We start from the raw sequence: 21,868 nt of genomic DNA on the forward strand, positions 1-21,868 counted from the left end.
CATGAGAGATAGGAGGAGGAGTGAGCCTTGTATTGAACATAAATGTAAGAATGAAAGTATGGTGAGTCTCTTGTTGCCAGGCATGCTCTCCATACACAAATTAAGATGGATGATACAAAGCAGCAGAGTGAGAACATTTTTCATACTAGATGCCACATCAACGACAAGGTATGTGGTATGATCATTGATTTAAGGAGTTGTATTAATTTGGCTAACACTACTTTGGTTGAGAAATTGAGTTTAGCTACCTTGAAACACCCTAGACCAAACATGTTGCAGTGGTTGAGTGATTGTGGGGAGGTTAGGGTAAATAAGCAAGTGCTAGTTTATTTTTCAATTGGGAAATACCAAGATATGATCCTTTGTGATGTAGTGCCTATGCATGCTGGTCATATTTTGTCGGGAAAACCATGGCAGTTTAATAGGAAGGTGATACATGATGGGTTAAGGAACATGTACAGTTTTGAAAAGGATAGAAAAACAATCAAACTTGCTCATTTAACTCCAACACAGGTCCATGGGGACCAATTGAAACTCAAAAGTGAGGTTTCTCAAAAAAGAAAGAGTAAAAATAAAAGTGATCAAAAAAGAAAAAGTGAGAGTGAGTGATAAAAAAAGAAAAAGTGAAAATGAGATTGATCGAAAAAGAAAGAGTGAAAGTGAGAGTGATCAAAAATGAAAAAGTGAAAAAGAGATTGAGCTAAAAAGCAAGAGTGAAAGTGAGATTGAGCTAAAAAGTAAGAGTGAAGGTGAGATTGAGAAAAAAAGAAATAATGAGGCCGAGAAGGAGAGAGAGAAAAAAATGACTGTGAGATTGAGACCTCAAGAAAAAGAGAGAATGGGTTGGAAAACAATTGTGAGGTCGAGAGTACAAAAAAAGATGAAGAAAAAGAGAATAATAGAAAAAAATAGAGTGAAACAGAAAAAGTGAGTGGAAAGAAAAGAGAGAGTGAAGAATGTGAAAGAAAAACAAAGAAAAAAGTGATTTTTTATTCTAAGGCGAGTCTTAGTACTAACAAAATTCACATATCTTTGCCTAGTATTGTTGTCTCTTTATTGCAGAGATATGAGGTCGTGTTTCCTAACGGTATATTTATTGGATTGCCACCTATTAGGGAGATAGAGCACTACATTGATTTTGTGCCAGGTGCGACAATTCCTAACCGACATTTATTTCAAGAACATGAGTCCTTGACACACATGAAGGGACAAGGTAAGTTGCTGACTAGAATGCATGCTAAGTGGGAGGACTGTATTGATACATTTCCTCATGTACTCAAATACACACAAGATATGAAAAATTTTGTGGTTGATGCTTTGGCAAGAAGGTATGTTCTTGTCTTCATTTTAGTTGTAAAATTGTTGAGACTTGAATATGATAAGAAATTGCATGCTAATGATGATGACTTTGCTAGTGTGTATGGAACATGTGAGAAATCATCGTTTGGTAAGTTCTATAAACTAGATTGGTACTTGTTTAGAGATAATAGATTTTGTATGCCTACTAGTTTTATGCGTAAGTTGCTTGTGTGTGATAGACATGGTGGTTTGTTAGGTAACCTTGGTGTAAGGAAGAGTATTGTTGTGTTGCATGAACGTTTGTGGGAATATCATTTGCCATTCAATGAAGTGTTGCATGAACATTTATGGAAGTTTCATTTGTCATTCATTGATGTTTTGCATGAACGTTTGTGGGAGTATCATTTGCCATTCATTGAAGTGTTGCATGAACATTTGTGGAAGTATCATTTGTCATTGATTAACGTGTTGCATGAACGTTTATGAGAATATTGCTTGCCATTCATTGAGTTTGCATATAAGTGGAGTGGTCATTTTGGTGTAAGGAAAGCTTTAGGTGTGTTTCATGAACGTTTGTATGAGTATCATTTGCCATACATGACTTGTTGCATGAACATTTGCGAGAGTATCATTTGCATTTCATTGAGTTTGCATATAATTGGAGTGGTAATTTTGGTGAGAGAAAAGGTTTAGATATGTTTCATGAACATTTGTGAGAGTATTGTTTGCCATTCATTGAGTTTACATATAATTGGAGTGTTCATGCTACTACTCAATTTTCTCCTTTTGAAATTGTTTATAGACTTAATCTATTTACTCCTTTAGATTTAACACCTTTACCTGTTGATAACAGAGTAGCTTGGATGGACTTTTCCAAATTCTTGAACAAATTAATGAAAATGCATATATCTAATGGATCTTCCAGGTAAGTATCCTGTTTCTGCTATTTTCAATGTTACTAAGCATTTTCCCTTTGATCCAGGTGGAGATTCGAGGTAAAATCCTTTTGAGCAGAAGGGGAATGATGGGAACCAAGATGAGCCTAGTCTTAAAGATTATTTGCAACTTTCAGATGGGCCAAGAAGACCGAGGAGGCAATGCAATGATTGATGTAATCCACTTGGGACGAGTTTAGCAAGAGCCCAACATTCAAGATGGGCTTGAAGGATGAAGATCCAGTTTTTATTCATTTGATAAGCTATGGAAGAGGGCAATGACAAGACTTAAAGACTTTGGGCTCTTGAAGGATTTCAACTTGTTTAATTCATTTAAATGACTTACCTTATTAGTTTAGAATTATTGGGTTTAATTATAAGAAGGACTTAAGAGGGGTCTATTTAAGGGCATGTTGAAAAATTTATTATTTTGTTGAACTAAGGTTTTAAGAAGTACTGTAGCGAACTAGGGTTTCAAAAGTACTGTAGCCGAGTTACTGTAGCGTCGTACTGTAGCCGTGACACTATTCACTTAGGGGTATTTTTGGAAGTTGGGGCTTTATTTTGGCTAGGGTTTTAATTAGGTTTTGGTTTAAATACTCTTTGTTGCCTCATTTTAAGATGTTTATGAAATTTGATGAATTTATTCATTTTGAGTTGAGTTTTACTCCTCTTGTTCTTCATTGAACTTTTGAACTTATCAAAGGTAAATCACAACCTTTGTGGCGTTCCTCCTTGTAATCTGGGTTCTTGAGACGGGTTCTTCAATGGGTCTAGATTTTAATATAATCTAGGTTCTTGAAACGAGTTCTCATTTGGTCTAGATTTTCCATCTGTTGACTTGATTTTGACTTTCTTGAGAAGTTTTCAATTTGATTATGGGTTCAATGGATTTTATTCCTGCGGGTTCATATCACAGAGCCCCCGGGCTTTGCCCAAACAGTAGCCAGTCGAACACAAGTCCCTTGAGTTGTCGACCTTCGTGCCGAAAGCTCAGCTCCTTGGCTGCCCACGATGCATTGGCTAAAGGCTAGAGTTCCTAAGCTGCACCTGAACAACAGCCAGTCGGAACACATGTCTCTCGACTTGCCGACCTTCGCGAGTTACAAGCCCAGTCCCTTGGCTAGCCACGATGATTTGGCAAAGGGCCGGAACCTGTCGAGCACTACACTTCCGGCAGCCTGTAGGAACACGAGTCCCTTGACTTGCCGACCTTCGTGCTACAAGCCTAGCCCTTGGCTGCCCACGATGCATTAGCTAAAAGGCCAGAGTCCTAGAGCTCTGCCCAAACAACAACCAGTCGGAAACAAGTCTGTAGACTTGTTGACCTTTGCGGGGTATAACCCCAGTCCCTTGGATGGCTGTGATGCATTGACTAAGGGTCAGAGCCCCGAGCTCTGTCTAAACAACAGCCAGTCGGGGCACAAGTTTCTTGACTTGCCGACCTTCATGCTATGAGCCCAGCCCCTTGGTTAAAAGGACAAAGTCCCCGAGCTGGCAAAGATAAGCGAAAGAGTAACAAACGCGAAGCATAAGGAAAGAAGGTAACAAAAACGAATGGAGATCGCACCCAAAAACATGGAATGCTCATATATATATATATATGTTGTTCCATTACATCAATAAGCTCGATCGAGCATGAAAGGTACAAAACAAAATAAAGTCAACAAAATCATGGCGAAGGAGGAGCATCCCAGAAAGCTAGCGGCATCTGCTTTCTCCTTAGAGTCTTGACAAACTGGTAAGCTAGGAGATCGGGAGCAAGAGATGAAAGCTAGAGAGTATTGAGATTGGCCGAAGGGTTCTCTATCAGGTAATCTCTGAAGCGCTCAAGGCCTTCCTTGTAACCATAGGCCCAGGCCTCGTCTCGGAGTGCTGGCGCGTGTCGAATTTAGGACTCCAGAGCCACCTTAGCAGCTTGCAGGCTCAAGATAGTGACGTCTCAAGCAGAGACAACATCTAACACTTGAGTCAGATCATCTTCTAAGGAGGGAGCTAATTTGGCTTTGGCGTCGCAGCGTGGCGATCCTTAAGCGGCGGGCGGACCGCGACAGCGAAAAGCAATAAAGGAGAAGCCGAGAGCGTTGCACGGCAACCGAGGCACCCTTCCTCCTGGACCTCCGAAGTCTTCCTCTAACCACAAAATCTCCACTACAGCCCATTGCTTCTATGTTCCTAGGCGTTTGAGCTCCCTCTTAAGCTGCAAGATCTCCTGGTCCTTATCCTTCCTAAGCTCTTTCTTCTCTTTGCGAAGCTCATTGTTTTCCGAGCACAAGAGTAGAACAAGCTTCTCCAATTCTGCTAGCTCTTCGACTAGGCCGTTGCGCTCCAAGTGCAGCTCATCCACCCGCTTGTTTGCCTTGCGAACCTTTATGTGAGCCAGAGTATTCAGGGCTCGAAGTGCCCGGTTTTGCTCTTCGATGGCCTCCCATTCGCCAACGATCATTTCCGCCAACCGGTCGGCAGCCTAGAATGAAACAAATCAAAGGAAAATGACGGAAAGAAAAAAGAAACTAGGCAATGGTTGGAACCTAAGCAAAGCATGGTCTGAGCTTCTGCCTGGGCCCTCTCAAAACCCTGGCTAGTCTCTTAGGCAATCTTGCCGGTAGGATGAGAAGAAGGCCCAGTGCAGTGCGGCAACAAGAGGACGGAGAGCTCCTGGTGGATGAACTCGAGAGAAGCCAAGATCTAGCTCGGTTGGGCCTTGCTACCCAGGGCATACCCCTCAAAGTCTGGAGCTTCACAAGAGGAAGAAGGGTTTCCAAGTGGGGAAGTTGATCTCTAAGGGGAAGTCTCCATCTCAGCAACAGGATATCATCGTCAGGCGACGAGACATCCTCGCTAATGGTGGAAGTCGAGGGAGAAGATAACTCAACCACTATGGGTGCCTCATCTGCTGCAGAAGCTCCCGCATCAATCTGGGGGGATGCTGGTGGGAAAGGAGCACCCACATCAATCTGGGGGGATGCCGGCGGGGGAGGAGCACCCACATCAATCTGGGGGGACGCTGGCTGGGGGAGGAGCACCCACATCAATTTGGGGGACGCCGGCGGGGGGAGGAGCACCCGCATCAACCTGGGGGAACGCCGGCATAGGAGGAGCACTCGCATCAACCTGGGGGGACGTCAGTGTAGGAGGAGCACTCGTATCAACCTGGGGGGACCCCGATGGAGGAGAAGCAGGAGTCAACATTGATCTCAGGGAAGGTTCCGAAGCCCTGTCTTCAGCAACACTTTGCACTTGGGGGGGATCCAGCTTTGGCTCCTTGTGATGAACAGAAGACATAGCTATCTCCCTCATGGGGGCATAACGCCAATAGCCTCCTCTGCGGGGAGAGCAGCCTCGTAGGAAAGCGGAGGCTCAACTGATGGGTTGGCCCTACGGGGAGTAGGGTTGAAGAAAGCAATTTGTCTGCCTCACCCTCACCTACTCCAAAGGTGGCTGCTGGCGGCAGGACTACAGGTAGCAGGGGGAAGCTCTAGTAGTACTAGGGGTCAGGATAGATCGAGAGGAGCTGGGTTGGCCTTGTCGGGAGGACTTCGCAGGAGTTGGATGAGACTCTGAAATTAAATATAAAAATCTGCTTAGGAGTATCTCAAAGGAAATAGAAACTCAATTCAAGAATACACATTAATTCCTATGATTTCTATTCATATTTTAGCATTTTAGTCCAATAATAGGGTATTTAGAGTGCACTTTTGTACACTCATCAGGAGGACTTTGCAGGAGTTGGATGAGAGGTACTGCCAAAGGTACCGCGTATAGGCCCTGATGGAAGTGGGCAAGAACGGCCGCGAGAAGCACCGTGAGGAGGGCTCGAAGGAGCTGGGCGGGAGGCAGCGCCGAACTCGTTGAAAAGAGACCCAGGTAGAGGCTGTCATGATGAGCTTGCAGAGGCCCCACGCGAAGAAGACGATGGAACCTGGTGCGAAGGGCTGGGGTGGGAATGGGGGCCCCGAGACCCTGACCTGGGAATGACGACAACATCGCTTTCCTCAGCCCAATGTTGCTTGCCCCGGTCATCCCTCAGGAGAGGAGAAGCCATGTGCTTCTTGGTAGGAGAAGAGGGGGAACCGCCAAAAATTCCCAACCAAGCACAAAGTATCGATTAGGAAGGAGCAGATGACGCCTAATGTTCGTGTCAGCAATCAACATATCCGTCTCATAGACCTTGGGGTAGGTGACCACCCAGGACAGAACAATAGCCACCCATAATTCTCCCTCTCGGACAGTATAACGCCCATCCTTGTGGTGAGACTTTTTATAAAATGATTTTAGAAAGGACGATGGAAATTACCGTTCATTTTAAAAAAAAAAATTCTTCCATACCCAGAGTGCAAGACTCTACGTTATAAAATAAAAAGTGATTTGAGAATAAAAGAGGTTTACAACAGAAAACATTAATCTTAAGATAAAAATGCCTCTCATACAATTAAAACTCTCATGCCTAGACTTCCGTGCTTTCCCCTTTGAGCCGTGTCCGTCCTGACGTGTACTGCTCATTCAGTTCCTGTGGGGGGAGGGGCATACATAGAAATTAAAATGAGTTGATGACTCGTAAGCATTACTTCATACAGTTAAAATATAATAACATAGGTTTTCATTCATGCATTCATCATTCCATACATACTATACGTATATGCATACATGCGTTCGTTTGAAAACATAACTGGATGGGATTTTTCTTTAAAAATGGGATTTCTTTTCGTGAAACGTGTCTCCTGTCAATGCCTTCATTTTTTAAAGAATGCGATGCATTCATGCATTCATACATTCTTTTTTTATCACTTTCATTGGCCGGTACACACTGTTACGCCCCTTGTGTTAGGGTTAGCAGTCTTCCTTTAGACCTAGACTCTGCCCGTGGCCACGGATTGGGAATACCTTTTCAGTCAGGGGGCAGCACTGGGTGCACTACCAATACTACTTACCCGACATTGCAATCTGCCCATTCATTCGGTACCCTTTTCATTCATTCATGTGGCCGTTACGCATTTTCATACATTAAACATTCAGTCATTTCTTTCAGTTCAATCCTTTCAGTCCTTTCTTTTAATTCATTTTAGCTCTATCTTTCATTTAACAATTCGTTCATGGAAAACCTCATTTAAAAGCATGAGCTTAAACACCATCTTTCATGGCATCATTTAAAGCATCGGTTCATGGCATCCTTAAAATATCAGTTCATAGAGACCTTTTAAAACACTTTCTTCGCTTCAGTCAAAGCTCGAGGCACAAGCCTCAACATTTCTTTTCGTGAAAAATACATACAATAGATATTACGTATAGTCATCCATTCATAGGCATACAATTAATAATTTTGGGTGCATAAAAAGGGGCTGCTAAAGAGGGCCGTACATACGTATACCTTTGAACACTTATACATAGCACGTTTTCGTAAAACATCTTTCGTGTTGTTTAGTAAGGCATCGTAAGGGAAAAGCATTTCATTTTCATTTCTTGTATTTTAGAAAACTCTAGAAGAGTATGAACGTAATACTTACCTGGACTCCATGCTACTTTCATATTATGCAGTCCATTTATGTGCGTGTCAGATGACAACCTACAAGCATATATATAACCTTAATGTCATTCTCTATCTAGTACATAAGCAACTTAAACTAGAAATAGAGCTACACTTCAATTGGAACACTCTCCTTCTATCACGTGCTCTTGCGTGCCCTTTACTATGTTAAAACATTCGGGGTCAACTTACGGTCACTACTTCTTCTAAATTCAAGGTCTTATCTCAAGTGCCCATCCACTAAAATGAATCCATGATTCACCTTAGGATTAAGACACTAGGACCTTCATCTTACTCTTCCTATTGACCACATTTCGACGCATGATTCTGACCGACCGAGTCACGCATCTCAATCCTAGACAATACACCCGTCACTACCTTCATGCATCTGAGCTCACACTAAATCCTCATTTTCATCCATTTACGCCACACGGCTCTAAGCCGACTCTGAGGCTTAAGCACCGTGTACTTGTGCATAGGACAGATTACTCATTACATATGGTGAATCTGTCTGGCACATGTGTCTCATCAGATTACACATGTACCTTACCCTTCATCACCTAAGACCAACATATAACACGTTGATCACATGCTCATAGGGACAAGCGCCATACTCTGATACCAACCTTCTCTTAACTCGGCTAGCATGACTCTTCATGCTACCTGTCCCTTTTGACAGTTCATCCCAACACTTAACACGATAAAACTCCATTCACAACTACGTCTTACGTCACGTCATATAGCTCGAGACTACTCCCAAGCTACACCGTGACCGTGTCACATCATCTGACATCCCGTTACATCATTTCTACGCCAACACCTAACTCATTGTGAGTACGGTCCCTCACGTACTCTTGTCACATTGTGACATCTCGTCATGTTCTTGCTACGCCATTCCTATACTAACTCCTCACCCATCACAAGCACAACTGCCAGTAACCATGTCATTTCGTGACATTCTCCAGTCATGCTTCTGATGCCCACTCTTACACTCGTTCTGCCACTTCACACATACTCCCAGCCATAAGTCAATCAGGGTGACACTTGTCACCTCAGACTACAGGCCACATCACAGCTACTTCGGGACACTGTTCCATAGTTCCCGACACCACTCACCATGCTTTACACCCATCAACCACATAATCATCCTTATCTTTGCGACACGCCACAGGGTGTATTGTTGCGCCTCATGGAGTACGCTCCACGTGTACTCCCTCTAAACCGACTCTGAGGGCTTGGAAAGACCTCGGTGAGGTGATGGTGGCGTTGGGGTGGCGCCACGGTGGCTCTACGGCGGTAGCTCTAAGCCGTGCATGAGGGAGAGTCCATGAGAGAGGGGGGCATGCGTGAGGGGTAGATCGGGACTATGGATGGTTGGGGTAGGCCAATGGTGGCCAGAGGAAGCTTGAGGCGAGGTTGGACGTCGTGGGTGGCGACGTATGATGGTGGACGGGGAGAAACCCATGGGTTTCGTGCACGGCCTAGGGAGGAGCTACGGCGACTGGGTTGAGGGGAGGAGGAAGGGAAAGGTCAGGGAGAGCTCATGGTGGTGCTCTGTGGCCGTGGGTGGCCGCGTATGGCGGCGCATGGGGAGAGAAATGGGTTTTACCCATTTCAGTTGGCTTACCGTGAAAAGAGAGGGAGAGCTGTGAGTGGGGAAGGTCGGTGGTGGCTGGCTTGGTCACCGGTGTGAGGGGAAGCTGCCGGTGGTGGCGGTGAGACTGGGCAACGCACAGCAGCGCCGAGCTGGTCTATGGAAGAATCGGGTGAAAGGGAGGAGGCTTGCAGCGCGCGACGTAAGGGAGAGGGAGGAGAGAGAGAGGGAAGGGAAAAGTGAGAGAGAAAGAGAAATGGCTTAAGTATTTAATGCAGACCCTTCATCTTGGGATCCTCCAAACGATCTAATGGTGGATGATTAAAACATTAATTTGAAAATGCATAAACATTAACTTAATTAAGAGCATTGAGAGGAATTAAGGTAGAATATCATTTAAACTAAACTTTAGTTTATAAAATAATATTCCTTCATCATTAATAAATGATGAAGTCTTATTTAATATCTTTAAACGGATAAAACCATTTAATTAATTAGAATTTTCAACATAACTCAAATCCCATAATATTTTAAATAACTGAAATCATTTTAATAAATGATATTAAAATGATTTCTGAAAATTATAATAATTTTGGATCTCTTCAAAAATATTATAATTGTCTTATTTAAAATCAAGCTTAGTTCAATAACACTGAAAATACCCCATATAAATATTTTCAGTGAATTTAAAACACTTAGCGTACTTTAGAAGTCACATAATATCTTTAGAAACACACCATCAAGGTTTGACATGCATAACGAGGCTCACAATCACTAGAGAGAAGGAGCAGACTGTTACATAATTTCCGTCCTCAAAACTTGCTTACGTCAGAAGGAATGAGCAGGGTGTTACAGACAACTTGATCGAAAGGGACTGGCTCTTCAGCACATTGGCCTAAATGGCCCGAATAGGAAATTCATGATAAATTTCCTCACCCTCAAGATACTCCCATCTCGAACCAGAAGCAAAAAAGAAACACCTTTGCCATTCCTTAATAGAGGAGAAGCGCTTCTCCAATGTGACAAAACGCTTCTCGCTAGATCAAGCTTGGAAACTATAGAAGCTTCTATCGAGTCATAGGATCTGATAGATCGACAAGAATTCCCAAGCAGTCAGATCGGGATAGTCCTCGGAGCTATTGTCCAGCACTTGGCAGAAGACTATGCAACTCGCCACCATGATTCGCCAAGTGTTGGGGTGGAGTTGCATGGGAACCAACTTTAGATAATCGAGGATGTCCTAGATCGGACAATAGAATGGCAATCGTAGCCCGTTGGAAAACATCAACGGTAACAGAGCCACACGTGTGGCCATCCCATTCGCATCCACGGCAGGAATACGACAACTGGGAATTTCCATGACCACCTTCAGGGGGATATTGTAAGACCGCTGCCATGCTCATAGGTCATCACCAGTAATGGACGATTCCAAGTTCCTCCTGATGAAAGACAAGAGTTGACCTTCGTGATCACTAGAAGCAACCATAAGAAGGTTCGCGGAGGAAAGAGGAAGGACAGAGGGTCTCAGAAGCACAAGGAAGGCTTGGAAAAGAAAGAGTGAGAGAATTTTAGGAGTATGGACGCAAAAAGGGGAAGAATAAAGAGGGGAAAAAGGGTTTAAATAGGAGGACAACCTAAGGTTAGTGTTTGGCAAACAGTGAAGCGACAACGGCTCGGAAGACAGAGACGTGACAGTCTTGGGAAAGCAAACAGACTGATAGGATGGCCAGCCGCTAAGTGGACGCATGGAAACTGAGGCATCGTGGGGTCATTCCAAGTATCCCAAAACGTCCCCAGGAAGCTACACCAACCAGTTCAATAATGACGTGAATACATGTCCTCAAAGCCTCGAGCATTTAATTAAGTGGGCTGATAGCCTCGGGGAACCCAAACAATGCAAGGTAATAAATAAATGGGAGTAATGATTAGGAGTGTGACAAGCATTAAATGCTCGGGAAAGAAGAATACGCTTCGGCATCCAACGGTCGGGAAGCTAGGAAGACGACATGACATAAGAATTTACTCGCATTAATGTTGAGGGCGGGATGGATCATTTAAAATTCCTACTACACACATGCGCTAGGAATTCGTGGGATACTGTGAGGGCAATAATTCCCCTGGGCTGGGCTCGGAGGGTAGGCTCGGGCCCAAGGATACAACCCAGCCTAGGAAGCCCAAGAGAAAGAATGATTAGGCAAGGTACACTGACAGAAGGGTAACAGGAGGGACAATCTGACATCCCCCACTAGCTGACAAATAGGGACATCTCCAGACCCTGAACCTCAGCTCCCAAACGTGTCAGAGAAGTGGGGATTTCTGGCTGAGCCCATGACGCATTAATGAGACGAAGAAAGCCATGAAGGGAAGCCACGCAACATTTAATGCGTCTCGGGGCTCGGGGCTCGGGGCTTGATACCCCACAACATGAATCTTGGTGTCAAGAACAGTCCCCATCAAGCCTGAGTGATCTGTGGACCGTCAGGTGAACGGCAAGGACACCCGATCCCATACGAAGCAACACGCCCACTACCATGAAGGTCAGCCAGCCAGGTATAAATAACCTCCTCCCACGACCAGTGAGGGGGTTGACACTGACATATACTCTTATTATCATTCTCCTTAAGATATTCTCTCTTGATATTCTCCCTCACCGAAACTGACGGTGTGGAGTTGCCCAGGCCGCAAAATATGACATCAACACATCTTAACATCCAAACTTATATTAGATGGGCTCCAAAAAATTCATTCTACTATTTCAACTTATTACTATTTATAAATAACTCAACTGATCTCAATTCAATTTAACTAAACATCCAAACATAATTTCAGTCTAATGTTAAAGAATCGGGCCTGTTGTTACCGGAAAATGTTTTAAATCCCCTCGATAGCCCAAATCCGCTTTGAAGGCAATCTCAAAAAATAAAAGAAAAAGAAAAATGAAGTTGGAATCAGAGCACGCACCGCAAAAAATGAAGTAAAGCCCTAACATAATTTATACACGACTGTCTCGTTCTCCAGCAGCTCAATTCTGCGCCTGCAGTAGCGGAGCTCTCACCCACAAGCGGTCGACGAAATCCCCAACCAAACGTGATGGAGTCGAGCATCCTAGAATCAATCGGCGTCGAGATCATCGGTGTCATGTCCCCCGTCTCAATCTGCATGTTCCTGGTGGTCCTCCTCGTCTACTCTCTCTCTCCTTCCAATCCCTTCTCCTCTCCCTCTTCCTCTACTTCCATCCGCACCGCCGCCAACCTCGTCTACCTCGAGAGCCCTTCTGACTCTGCCGGACAGAAGCTGGAAGGCGCTCTCTTAAACGCCTTGGTCTTCGTCATCCTCATCGCCATCGTCACCTTCCTCCTCGTCGTCCTCTACTACTATAACTTTACCAATTTCTTAAAGAACTACATGCGTTTCTCCGCCTTTTTCGTGCTGGCTACCATGGGTGGCTCCATCTTCCTCTCCATAATTCAGCATTTCTCCATACCCGTCGACTCTATCACTTGCTTCTTGCTGCTTTTCAATTTTACGGTCGTGGGTGTACTGTCCGTGTTCTCCGGTGGGGTACCCATATTCTTGAGGCAAGCGTATATGGTCTCGTTGGGAATAATTGTGGCAACATGGTTCACGAAATTGCCCGAATGGACGACTTGGGTTTTGCTGGTGGCTTTGGCTCTATATGATTTGGCGGCTGTCTTGGCCCCTGGAGGGCCGCTGAAACTGCTGGTGGAATTGGCATCGAGTAGGGATGAGGAATTACCGGCTCTGATCTATGAGGCTCGGCCGACCGTATCACGGAATACAGGAAATAGGGGTTCTAGTTTAGGGCTTTTGGTTGGTGGGGTTTCGGATTCTGGGTCGGTTGAGCTACAGGCGGTTGAGCGTGACAACGGAAATATAAATGTGGTTGACAATCGCAGTAATTCTGAGTATACCTCTGTTGAGGTTGGGAGTTTTCCAAATGAGGATGGTGACAGCGGCAGAGATCAAGGGGAGAGTTCCCCGTTGGTAGGTCATTCGCGGGAGAGGCATTCGTCGAGCAGTGGATCTTCAGAGTATTCAACTGTGATTGCTGCTTCTGATCGAGCTCGGGATCCAGAGTCCGAGATTGTTGATGAGGAGATGTCTCCACTGGTTGACATGATGGGGGTGGGGAACAACAGAGAGTGGACTAGGAGGGATAATGCAGAGGTGACGAGTAGAGGTATTAAACTTGGCCTTGGAGACTTTGTTTTCTATAGTGTTCTTGTGGGCAGAGCTGCAATGTATGATCTTATGACAGTATATGCTTGTTACCTTGCAATTATTTCGGGACTTGGCTGCACTCTTATTTTGTTGTCGCTGTGCCATCGTGCTCTTCCTGCCTTGCCAATTTCGATTACATTGGGTGTTGTTTTTTACTTCTTGACTCGGTTATTAATGGAACCTTTTGTGGTTGGGACGGCAACAAATTTGATGATGTTTTGATTCTCCATTTTTGAGAGATCAATTGGATGTTAGAGGAATACTGATGTTTTCATAGGCATGAGATTTGTATACAAGGTGAAAGGTACAACTACCTGAATTTTTTCCCATTTGTGATTAGTAACTTTATCATGATCCAATCTCTGGACTTAATAATGCAGCAACTTTTAAGACCTGATAGTGATGAATTGAAATGTAAATTGACTGGGTTTAAGAGTTGGTCTTCATAAATATTAGAGCAGTTAGTCATACTGTAGTCAATGATAAATATCATTTAGCTTTTATTCCGACTGATAGGTCTGGGAACCTAAGCTATGACAACATATTTATGCATAGAATCGATATGTATACTTGATTTTACCTGAGTCCTTGAATCCTATATTAAATGCATACTTCTTAGAGATTAGCATATAAGGATTGGTAGGTAATGACATGCTACGTTGTTTTAGTATAAAAATATTCACTGACAAGATTAAAGCAAATTTTGACATTTTTGTCTTTTGTTGTTCGTTTATTTTAACTTTGCGGCTGGTTTTTTAATTTTCTATTTTTGTTGATAAGTAAAGTAATGATTTTATTAAGACCAAAAAAGGAACAAGAGTTAGGAGGTCTAGAGAAGTATAATCAGAAAAAGTTTCAGAGTTTTGGGACACTGCCCATTGAAAGAGTGCATTAAGGAAAAATGACTTGAGCCCCACCATCGAATTTTCATGTTCTTCAGCGCTGCACACATTTCCCTCTCTCCAAATTCTCCATAATAAGCAAGAAGGGGTCATCTTCCATGAAATTTTCCACAAAACTCCACAATAGACACGAAATATTTTCTATCTTAATAACAACTTATCAAAAAGGAGTCAAACCCAAGGGCCCATGTACATACTTGGAACACTAACCACCTTCCAAGCTTTTATACTTCTTCGAATGCCCTCCATAGACTCTCTCTCTCTCTCTGGCAAACCACCAAACCCACTTCTTAAAATTACTGAGTAACCCATAGGGGTTGGCTCAAGTGGTAAAGGCCTTGGGCTTGGGGGTATGCTCCCTCCAGGTCCAAGGTTCAAATCTCCTTGGGTGCAAACAATCTCTAGGGGTCACACCCCCTGGTGAAAAGCCAGCGATTTAACCAGTTCCATCTATGGAAACTTCCGAGAGTGCGGTGCATGAGACCGGGGTTTACTCTGTAGAGGTGGGTCCGAAGGGCCCTGCCTTGGAGAGGTTCCCCAACAAAAAAAAAAAAAAAAGTACTGAGTTATTGCATTTTTCCTTAGCAAGTATCCTTTTTGTAGTGATGCAATGAGCAATAATCTCCCAGAAGAGAACATTTAGAAGCCAAAATAATTTGAAATTGACTGTGTTTGATGTGGAGCCTAGTTCTACTTAGTCTTAACCTTTTTAGGGTTAGCCTTTCTTTTCATATTTATTCGTATTAAGATGCCTCACTTTTAATTCAGTTGTTATTAAGATAGGGAAGATTTCATGTCTATTGGAGTCCACGGCTAAAATGCCAGATCATACATTAAACAGCACCGGGTATGTGTCCATAAATTATAAAACCTCACACATAACTGAAATTCATAGTAAGTATAAAATTATGTATAAAAAAACTAAACCAAAATCTTCAGTGAAGTCATGACATCATAAATCAAGGCAGAACACAACGCGTTCAACACTCATTAAAGCTTGGCTAAATTTGGCCTCTTTGATTGGTTTTGGCCTGTGGACTCATCATCATCATTAACTAGAACATTTGAAGATATAAAAACAAAAATGATTCAAATACTCAGTAAGCTGTAACACTTACTCTGATTTTGGTTTAGGGGCCATACAGAAAGTTGCAGCCACTAGGAATCGAAGGATGTTGATGTTGGGCTGTGAAAGAGGTGCATCATAAGGGTAATCTTTGAATGTCTTGAAGAAACGTGTTGAAAAGTCAAGAGTTTTGCTCACCTATGACTATATTAGATCTGGAGGCGGTTGCTCTATTATTTTTGCTTAAATTATGGATGAAAGTCTAAGAGCAAAGTGGCTGAGAGGGACAGCTGGCTTAGAGGAGATTAGGGCTTTGAAATTTGGCTGCAAACTAGTGTTTATAAAAGGGAAACTGCCATGAATGGCAGTCTTAGACTTCTAACAACTTTGGCAGATTTTAATCTTTCCTAGAGCTTCTTATTGCTGCTTTTTAAATAAGGGAAGATCCTAGGCTAAATAGGAAACTGCACAGGCTTGAATGTGGACCATTCCAAATTCTGGCCTAAAATCAGCCAAGTTTAGGCACTTTGTATGGATGAACACGGAAGAAGATTTGAAGGACTATAAGGCTCCCTAAAAGCTACTTTCTTTGCATGTACAGCCTCCTAAGGGAAGATCCTCACAATTGCTTTCTTGGCTTAAAATCCTCAAGAACTTCTAGGTTTGCCCCCTGGGCCAGCAGCCTATAATGAAGATTGGATCAAGGATCAACCCGCATATTGGACTCAAACCAATTGTGCAAGAAGTCAAGGGCCTGTGGGCCTAAAATTAAAAAATTTCATCTCAACCCTAGCTATTTTGGGGCTCAGGTTTTACAAAGCGAAAGAAAAAGATTTAAGGGATGGGAGAAATGTTTTAAGGACCCAGCTCTAATACCATATAGAGTTTAGGGTCCTATAAAAAATTTGAAAATGGTTGGTGGATCAAAAGTGAAATCCTACCCACCTAGTATGTAGTATATATTATACTTTATGTTGCATTTGACAATTATACTCTTGTGGGTTGTACTTCATACAATTATACCCTTTAACAATTCTAAGCACACTGAATTTGCTACAAGGTAGCATATGTATGTAGGGATCCATGAGTTTAGTAATTGTAATTCCTCTTTGTTTTGAATTGAATAAACTAAATAGATCTACAACAGCAAGTACATAACTATCTTCTGATATCATTTTTTTTATAAGTAAAAATATTATATATATATATCAAAAGGAGTAACCAAGTATACTGGTATACAAGAGAACACCTTGCCCATCATAGAAAACCCCTAATAACCCAAAAAGCCCGTGAAAAACAACCCAAGATACACCAAGTCCGACCCCAACCCCTTGTTTCCCGTAGAATTAAAACTCTGCCCAAAAACCCCACCCCAACCCCTTGTTTCCCGTCTTCACAATGCCCTCCCTTTAGACTTTCCTCTGATATTGGTGTTTGGTGGTGTTGTTGGTAGAAGTGTACCAGCCTGACGTCTGTCTTATGCTCTACACTAATCATTGATGCTGATGATTATCTGTTTTCATGACCAACTTCTTAACCCCGACCAGAGGGAAAATATATACTTGATGTAAACCTCTTCCGGGAATTCTGGATGGTTGTGAGGGTCATTACTTGGTGCATGACTTCAATGGCATAACATGTAGGCCGGATTTGTATATTGTGGGCCTGGTATTCAGACAATGCCCAAAAAATGAACGGAAGAAGAGATTACTGCTGGCCGAGTTTCTGGGTGGCCTCTCCCCTGGCTATAATTTGCCTAACAAGAATTTGTGATATATATAGATTGATGGATAGAATTAGTGAGACAGTGAAGTTTTTTTTTTTTAGGGGGAGGGGTCTTTTTGAGTCCTTTTAATTTGTGTTACTTTGGACGGTTGAAATTTTATTTTTTAAAGGATAAGAATTTGATTTTGACTAAGGTTTCTTTTGTATGGAAGTGTACTTGAGGGTGGTAATCAATCTTTTGTCTAGCTTTGATAAATTTTCAAGAAAGGAATTTTTTTTTTTTCCCCTTTTTCTTAGCTGCTTAGCACGGGCCCTTCGGCTAGGGTCTCCTTTGCTGATTAGACAATAAGCTTGTATGTGTGGCTCCATGGATTATGGCGGTGAGATTTGCCAGTTCAGGGTAGTAGTATATACTAGATTATGACAAAAGTGAAGAAAAGTGGAGTTGGGTTGATTGAGGAAAAAAAATGCCAAAAGTGAGACTTAAGTTAGAACCAAAATGGTGTCTAGTATGGACTTGTACTATAATTGTTTAGACATATAAGAGAAATTTGACACAAGATTTAAACGCTACAAGTTGTTTTAGCCTGTCTCTAGTAATCCATCCGAACACATAATGTCCATTCAGACGCTCACAATGGAAAATTAGGCAGTGTCCAAACAAAGCTATGTTTGAAGCTTGTTTGAACGGGCTAACTCAAGAATGAACAAAAACCCTGTTTTGAGAAGAAAAAGACCCATAGATACCTAGAGTAATGTTTAGAGAGACTATTAAAGTTACAAACTTGTAGATATGCTTAATAACTATATATTCATTAATAATTGATGTAGACACACGCTCAGAAAAATAGCTCGAGTGTAAGTGAATGCTTTCACATGTGAATAAACTCCTTGTTATTTCTATGCAATATGTTCATGAATAATTTTATTGAGATGAAAATGTCATCTTGATATCTGTTGAACCTTGCATTATATGAGATAACGAGAATCTTGTGCTTGATGAGTTGTAAGTCATCTAGCTAAGAGGGGATTGTACGCATAGCAACACCCATCCGTCAAATGGGATGAGAATACTTGGCAAAACTCTGCATCTAAGCATGATTGGTATGTTTTGGAGTCTAAAATTCAAGTGTGTTGTTGGTCATATCCTAGGTCTTCATCGAGATTTCATGATTGGTATAATTCAAGGGATGATTATGCTTTCGCGAGATTTCCTTTCTTAGGGTGTAGAATCTTTCCTTTTGAAAGCACCAAAGATCACTCAATATTCTTTACTTTTCGACAAGTTGAGAAAGAGAGAGGTGATATGGAAACGCTAAGGGTCGGTTCTATTTATAGTCCAAGTTTATTCTATGTAAGGATTCATGTTGTGTCAAAACGTGCTTTATGAGTTTAATTATCTGTTAAGTGCTCATAATCACGAGTCTTATGCTTAGTCGCATGTAAATATTGTAAGAGCATTAATCATTATAAGAAATCCATGATCTTCTATTGGGTTTTGCATCTCCTTTAGACATACTAATAGTATGACCATTTTGAGCTGGTGCTGGGATTTAGTAAATGTTACTAAAGAAAATTAGTAATGATCAATTTTTTGGGTGTGGGACATTTGCGTCTCGTTTGTTTTCACAACTTCTATGAATTCATCTCATTTTATCTAATCATTACAATTTTCTTAAATTTTCAAACAAAATAAAATAAACAATTTAATTTTTTTAAATTTCAAAACAAAAATAATATTAAAAAATATATTCTAATAATATTTTATTCAACTTTTAACTTTTTCAATTTATCTTATCTACGAAAACAAACGAGACTTGGTGTTATGGTGAATAGATATGAATCTATGATCTCTTTTGCAACTAATCCAGCTGGTGTGAATTATGGTTAATTTCTATTCGAGTTAGGAATTTATATTTTCCATTAGGTCTCTAACCAAACTTTTTATAACCGGTGGCTGACCATATATGTGTATGTTGATTTTCTCATGGGGAGTGTTGCACAAAAAATTTTGGGTTCGTGGCTACATGCATATTGCTAATAAGAATGTTTGAAATATTCTCAAACGCTGTTGTTCCTCATCTATGCATGATATAAGCAAGTCTTACAAAATCAGAATTGGGCGATTCACAGCGAGTTTAAATTGGGTATTCGATATTGGAAAATGATAAACTTATAATTAGTCTATAGCTAGTTTACTATTCTATTTAAAATGGAAAATGATAAACTTATAATTAGTCTATAGCTAGTTTACTATTCTATTTAAAATGAAGGATAGTTAAGTAAATAGAAATACTTATCATCCTTACATCACACACCAATATGTGATGTTTTATTTTTTTTCATTCTATTTAAATATACATATTTACACATCAATATGTGTGTGGGTAAAAATGATAAATTATATGTTGGTGTGTGGTGTAGGGATGAAAAGTAGGATTTTTCTTAAAATTGAAATTATCTTTTAATGAAGGGTTACAATTACATTGATTGATTTAAAATGAGTTGTACAATAGTTATAGGTGTATCATTAAGAACATATATAAAAGATATACATTAAGCATAAAAAATCATGTACACATTAGTTTAAAATATGAATTCATTGACTATATTAAAAAAATAATATAATATGAATCTAAATAACTTCAATGAAAACACAATTTATGAATCTAATTCCAAATGTCTCGAATGTTTTTTTTTTTTTTTTTGTCGTATTAATTATCTTTGTTTACGAATAAGATAGATGTCCTCAATTATAAAGTCCTGGTCATGATAATATTTTGTACATAGTCACAATTTTAATGCAAAATACTCATTTTGCTCTTCATTTGTTTCTCCTCGATCAGATGAAGTAAAGAACTCCATAACATGAATATATCTCGAAGTCTCTTATTCTTTCATACAAAGAAAGAACAATGAGAAAAAAAAAAAAAAATTCTCGATTTTGAAGCACAAACTAAAGAAGAATCATAGTTTTGAATCAATTGGACTATGCACGAATTAGTCTGAATTGGCAAAATGAAATGGTACTACGGCCGAATAAAAAAATTCACTAAGATGGGTTCAATTTTTAATCGATTCAATCCATCTAGATGGGCGGGCTTTTTTTAGCCCTGTCCGGAACCCAGATAACCATGGTTTCGGCCTGGTACCCGCATAGAACAACTTGGGTACACTCTGTCGAGTACTGGGTTGTAAACCTAGAACCCACCCGGTACGTTTTTTTATTTATTTATTTTTTCCTTCGGTTTACAATTTTCTCACATCCTTCAATTCACTCTCTTTCAATATCGGCCATTTTGAAACATGCACGCCTTTGTAATTTGTCAAGATGCAAAATTAGTTACTCTAGGGAACACCAAGCAGCTTGCTACTGCTTCTCCTACTCCTCCTTCAACTACAACATTTTCCTCCACCCCACTATCATTACAAGTATTTTCAATTGCTTGGGATAACTTATGACTGAGGTTGGCAATAAACTTTTCGTTAAAAAATATTCATAACATGTAAGTTTTGATTTTAAAATTTTTAAAAAAAAAAATCAGGTTCAACTCAGAACCCGGGTTTCGGTTCGATTTTGAAACTCGGATTTCGATCTGGGTAAACCCAAGTTCTTGGGCTGGAACCCGGATGAACAGTCCTACGTATATCGTATGCCAACCATATCGAAGAGAAATTGTCAAAAGATCTCTTGATCAATGTAATACTCCGCTTAATTAACCACTGGATCAACCCTTAAACATTCTATATTAGGCTAATAATTTTGGGTTATTAATTACATTAGAGTTGAGCATAAGGTTAGCCTTAATCTTGACAGTTAGTACAAAATTCACATAAAATTTATAGGATTATCTAAAATAGAAGATTCAGTGATATACGACTTGATTTGTGTGGCTCAGAAGGATTTGGTCGCCAACATATTGATTGTGGAACTCAGATTTGGTGGTCAGTAGCAGATTGATCCCGGTCGGAGGAATTATCCTACTGGGTAGATGTCGTGTACACTGAATATAACTGGCGTGGAGGTCAAAAAGACCACACAACCTTCTCCTCACCTACAGAGTGGAAAGACTCCCTACCGGGATGAAAGATTCATCTCACCTTTTCTAGTTGTTGTCCACGATGTCGTTTAGGTGGACTTTTAAGTTTGTTAGTTAGACTAGTTGCCCAATCTAACCGCCCAGAACCTTGTTGCCAAGTCTTCTCGCCTAGAAGGTAAAATATATTGGTGCCAAGTCTTCGTGCCCTCTGGTCTTTACACACAAGTTTTCGCCCTTTGGTTGCAAATCTCCTCGTCTACCGAGAGGTAAGCCTTCTCACCTTTGGGGGAGAGAAATCTCTTTGCTGCCCACGGGACATGGCTCCTCACCCAAATCTTATCGACTCTCTTTATATCTTGTCATCTCTCATCGGTCTAGATTCATAGTCTCTTCTTTCATACCAAAATGCTCTTCTTTTACACTAAATCTTTTCATTCATTCAAATCCAAGAAAAATAAATAAAAACATATAGAAGTAAAATAAAATCAATAGTATTGAAGGGAAAATAACACTTATCACCCCACGACCTGGCCACCATTAT

At 41.1% G+C, this 21,868-nt stretch overlaps 1 protein-coding gene across 1 annotated transcript; it reads left to right on the top strand.

The window, feature by feature from the left end:
- Positions 1-12,293: 12,293 nt before the first annotated feature.
- LOC121264584 (presenilin-like protein At1g08700) lies at positions 12,294-14,027 on the top strand. The gene has a single exon (XM_041167847.1). It carries the CDS (start codon positions 12,443-12,445, stop codon positions 13,814-13,816), a length of 1,374 nt encoding a protein of 457 aa, XP_041023781.1. The 5' UTR covers positions 12,294-12,442; the 3' UTR covers positions 13,817-14,027.
- The last annotated feature ends 7,841 nt before the right edge of the window (positions 14,028-21,868 follow it).

Source organism: Juglans microcarpa x Juglans regia, chromosome 5D, assembly GCF_004785595.1.
Source record: "Juglans microcarpa x Juglans regia isolate MS1-56 chromosome 5D, Jm3101_v1.0, whole genome shotgun sequence".
NCBI classification, from domain to species: Eukaryota; Viridiplantae; Streptophyta; class Magnoliopsida; order Fagales; family Juglandaceae; genus Juglans; species Juglans microcarpa x Juglans regia.

Coding starts and splice junctions, on each gene's coding strand:
- LOC121264584 (XM_041167847.1), top strand. CDS start 12,443: ATGGAGTCGAGCATCCTAGAATCAATCGGCGTCGAGATCATCGGTGTC.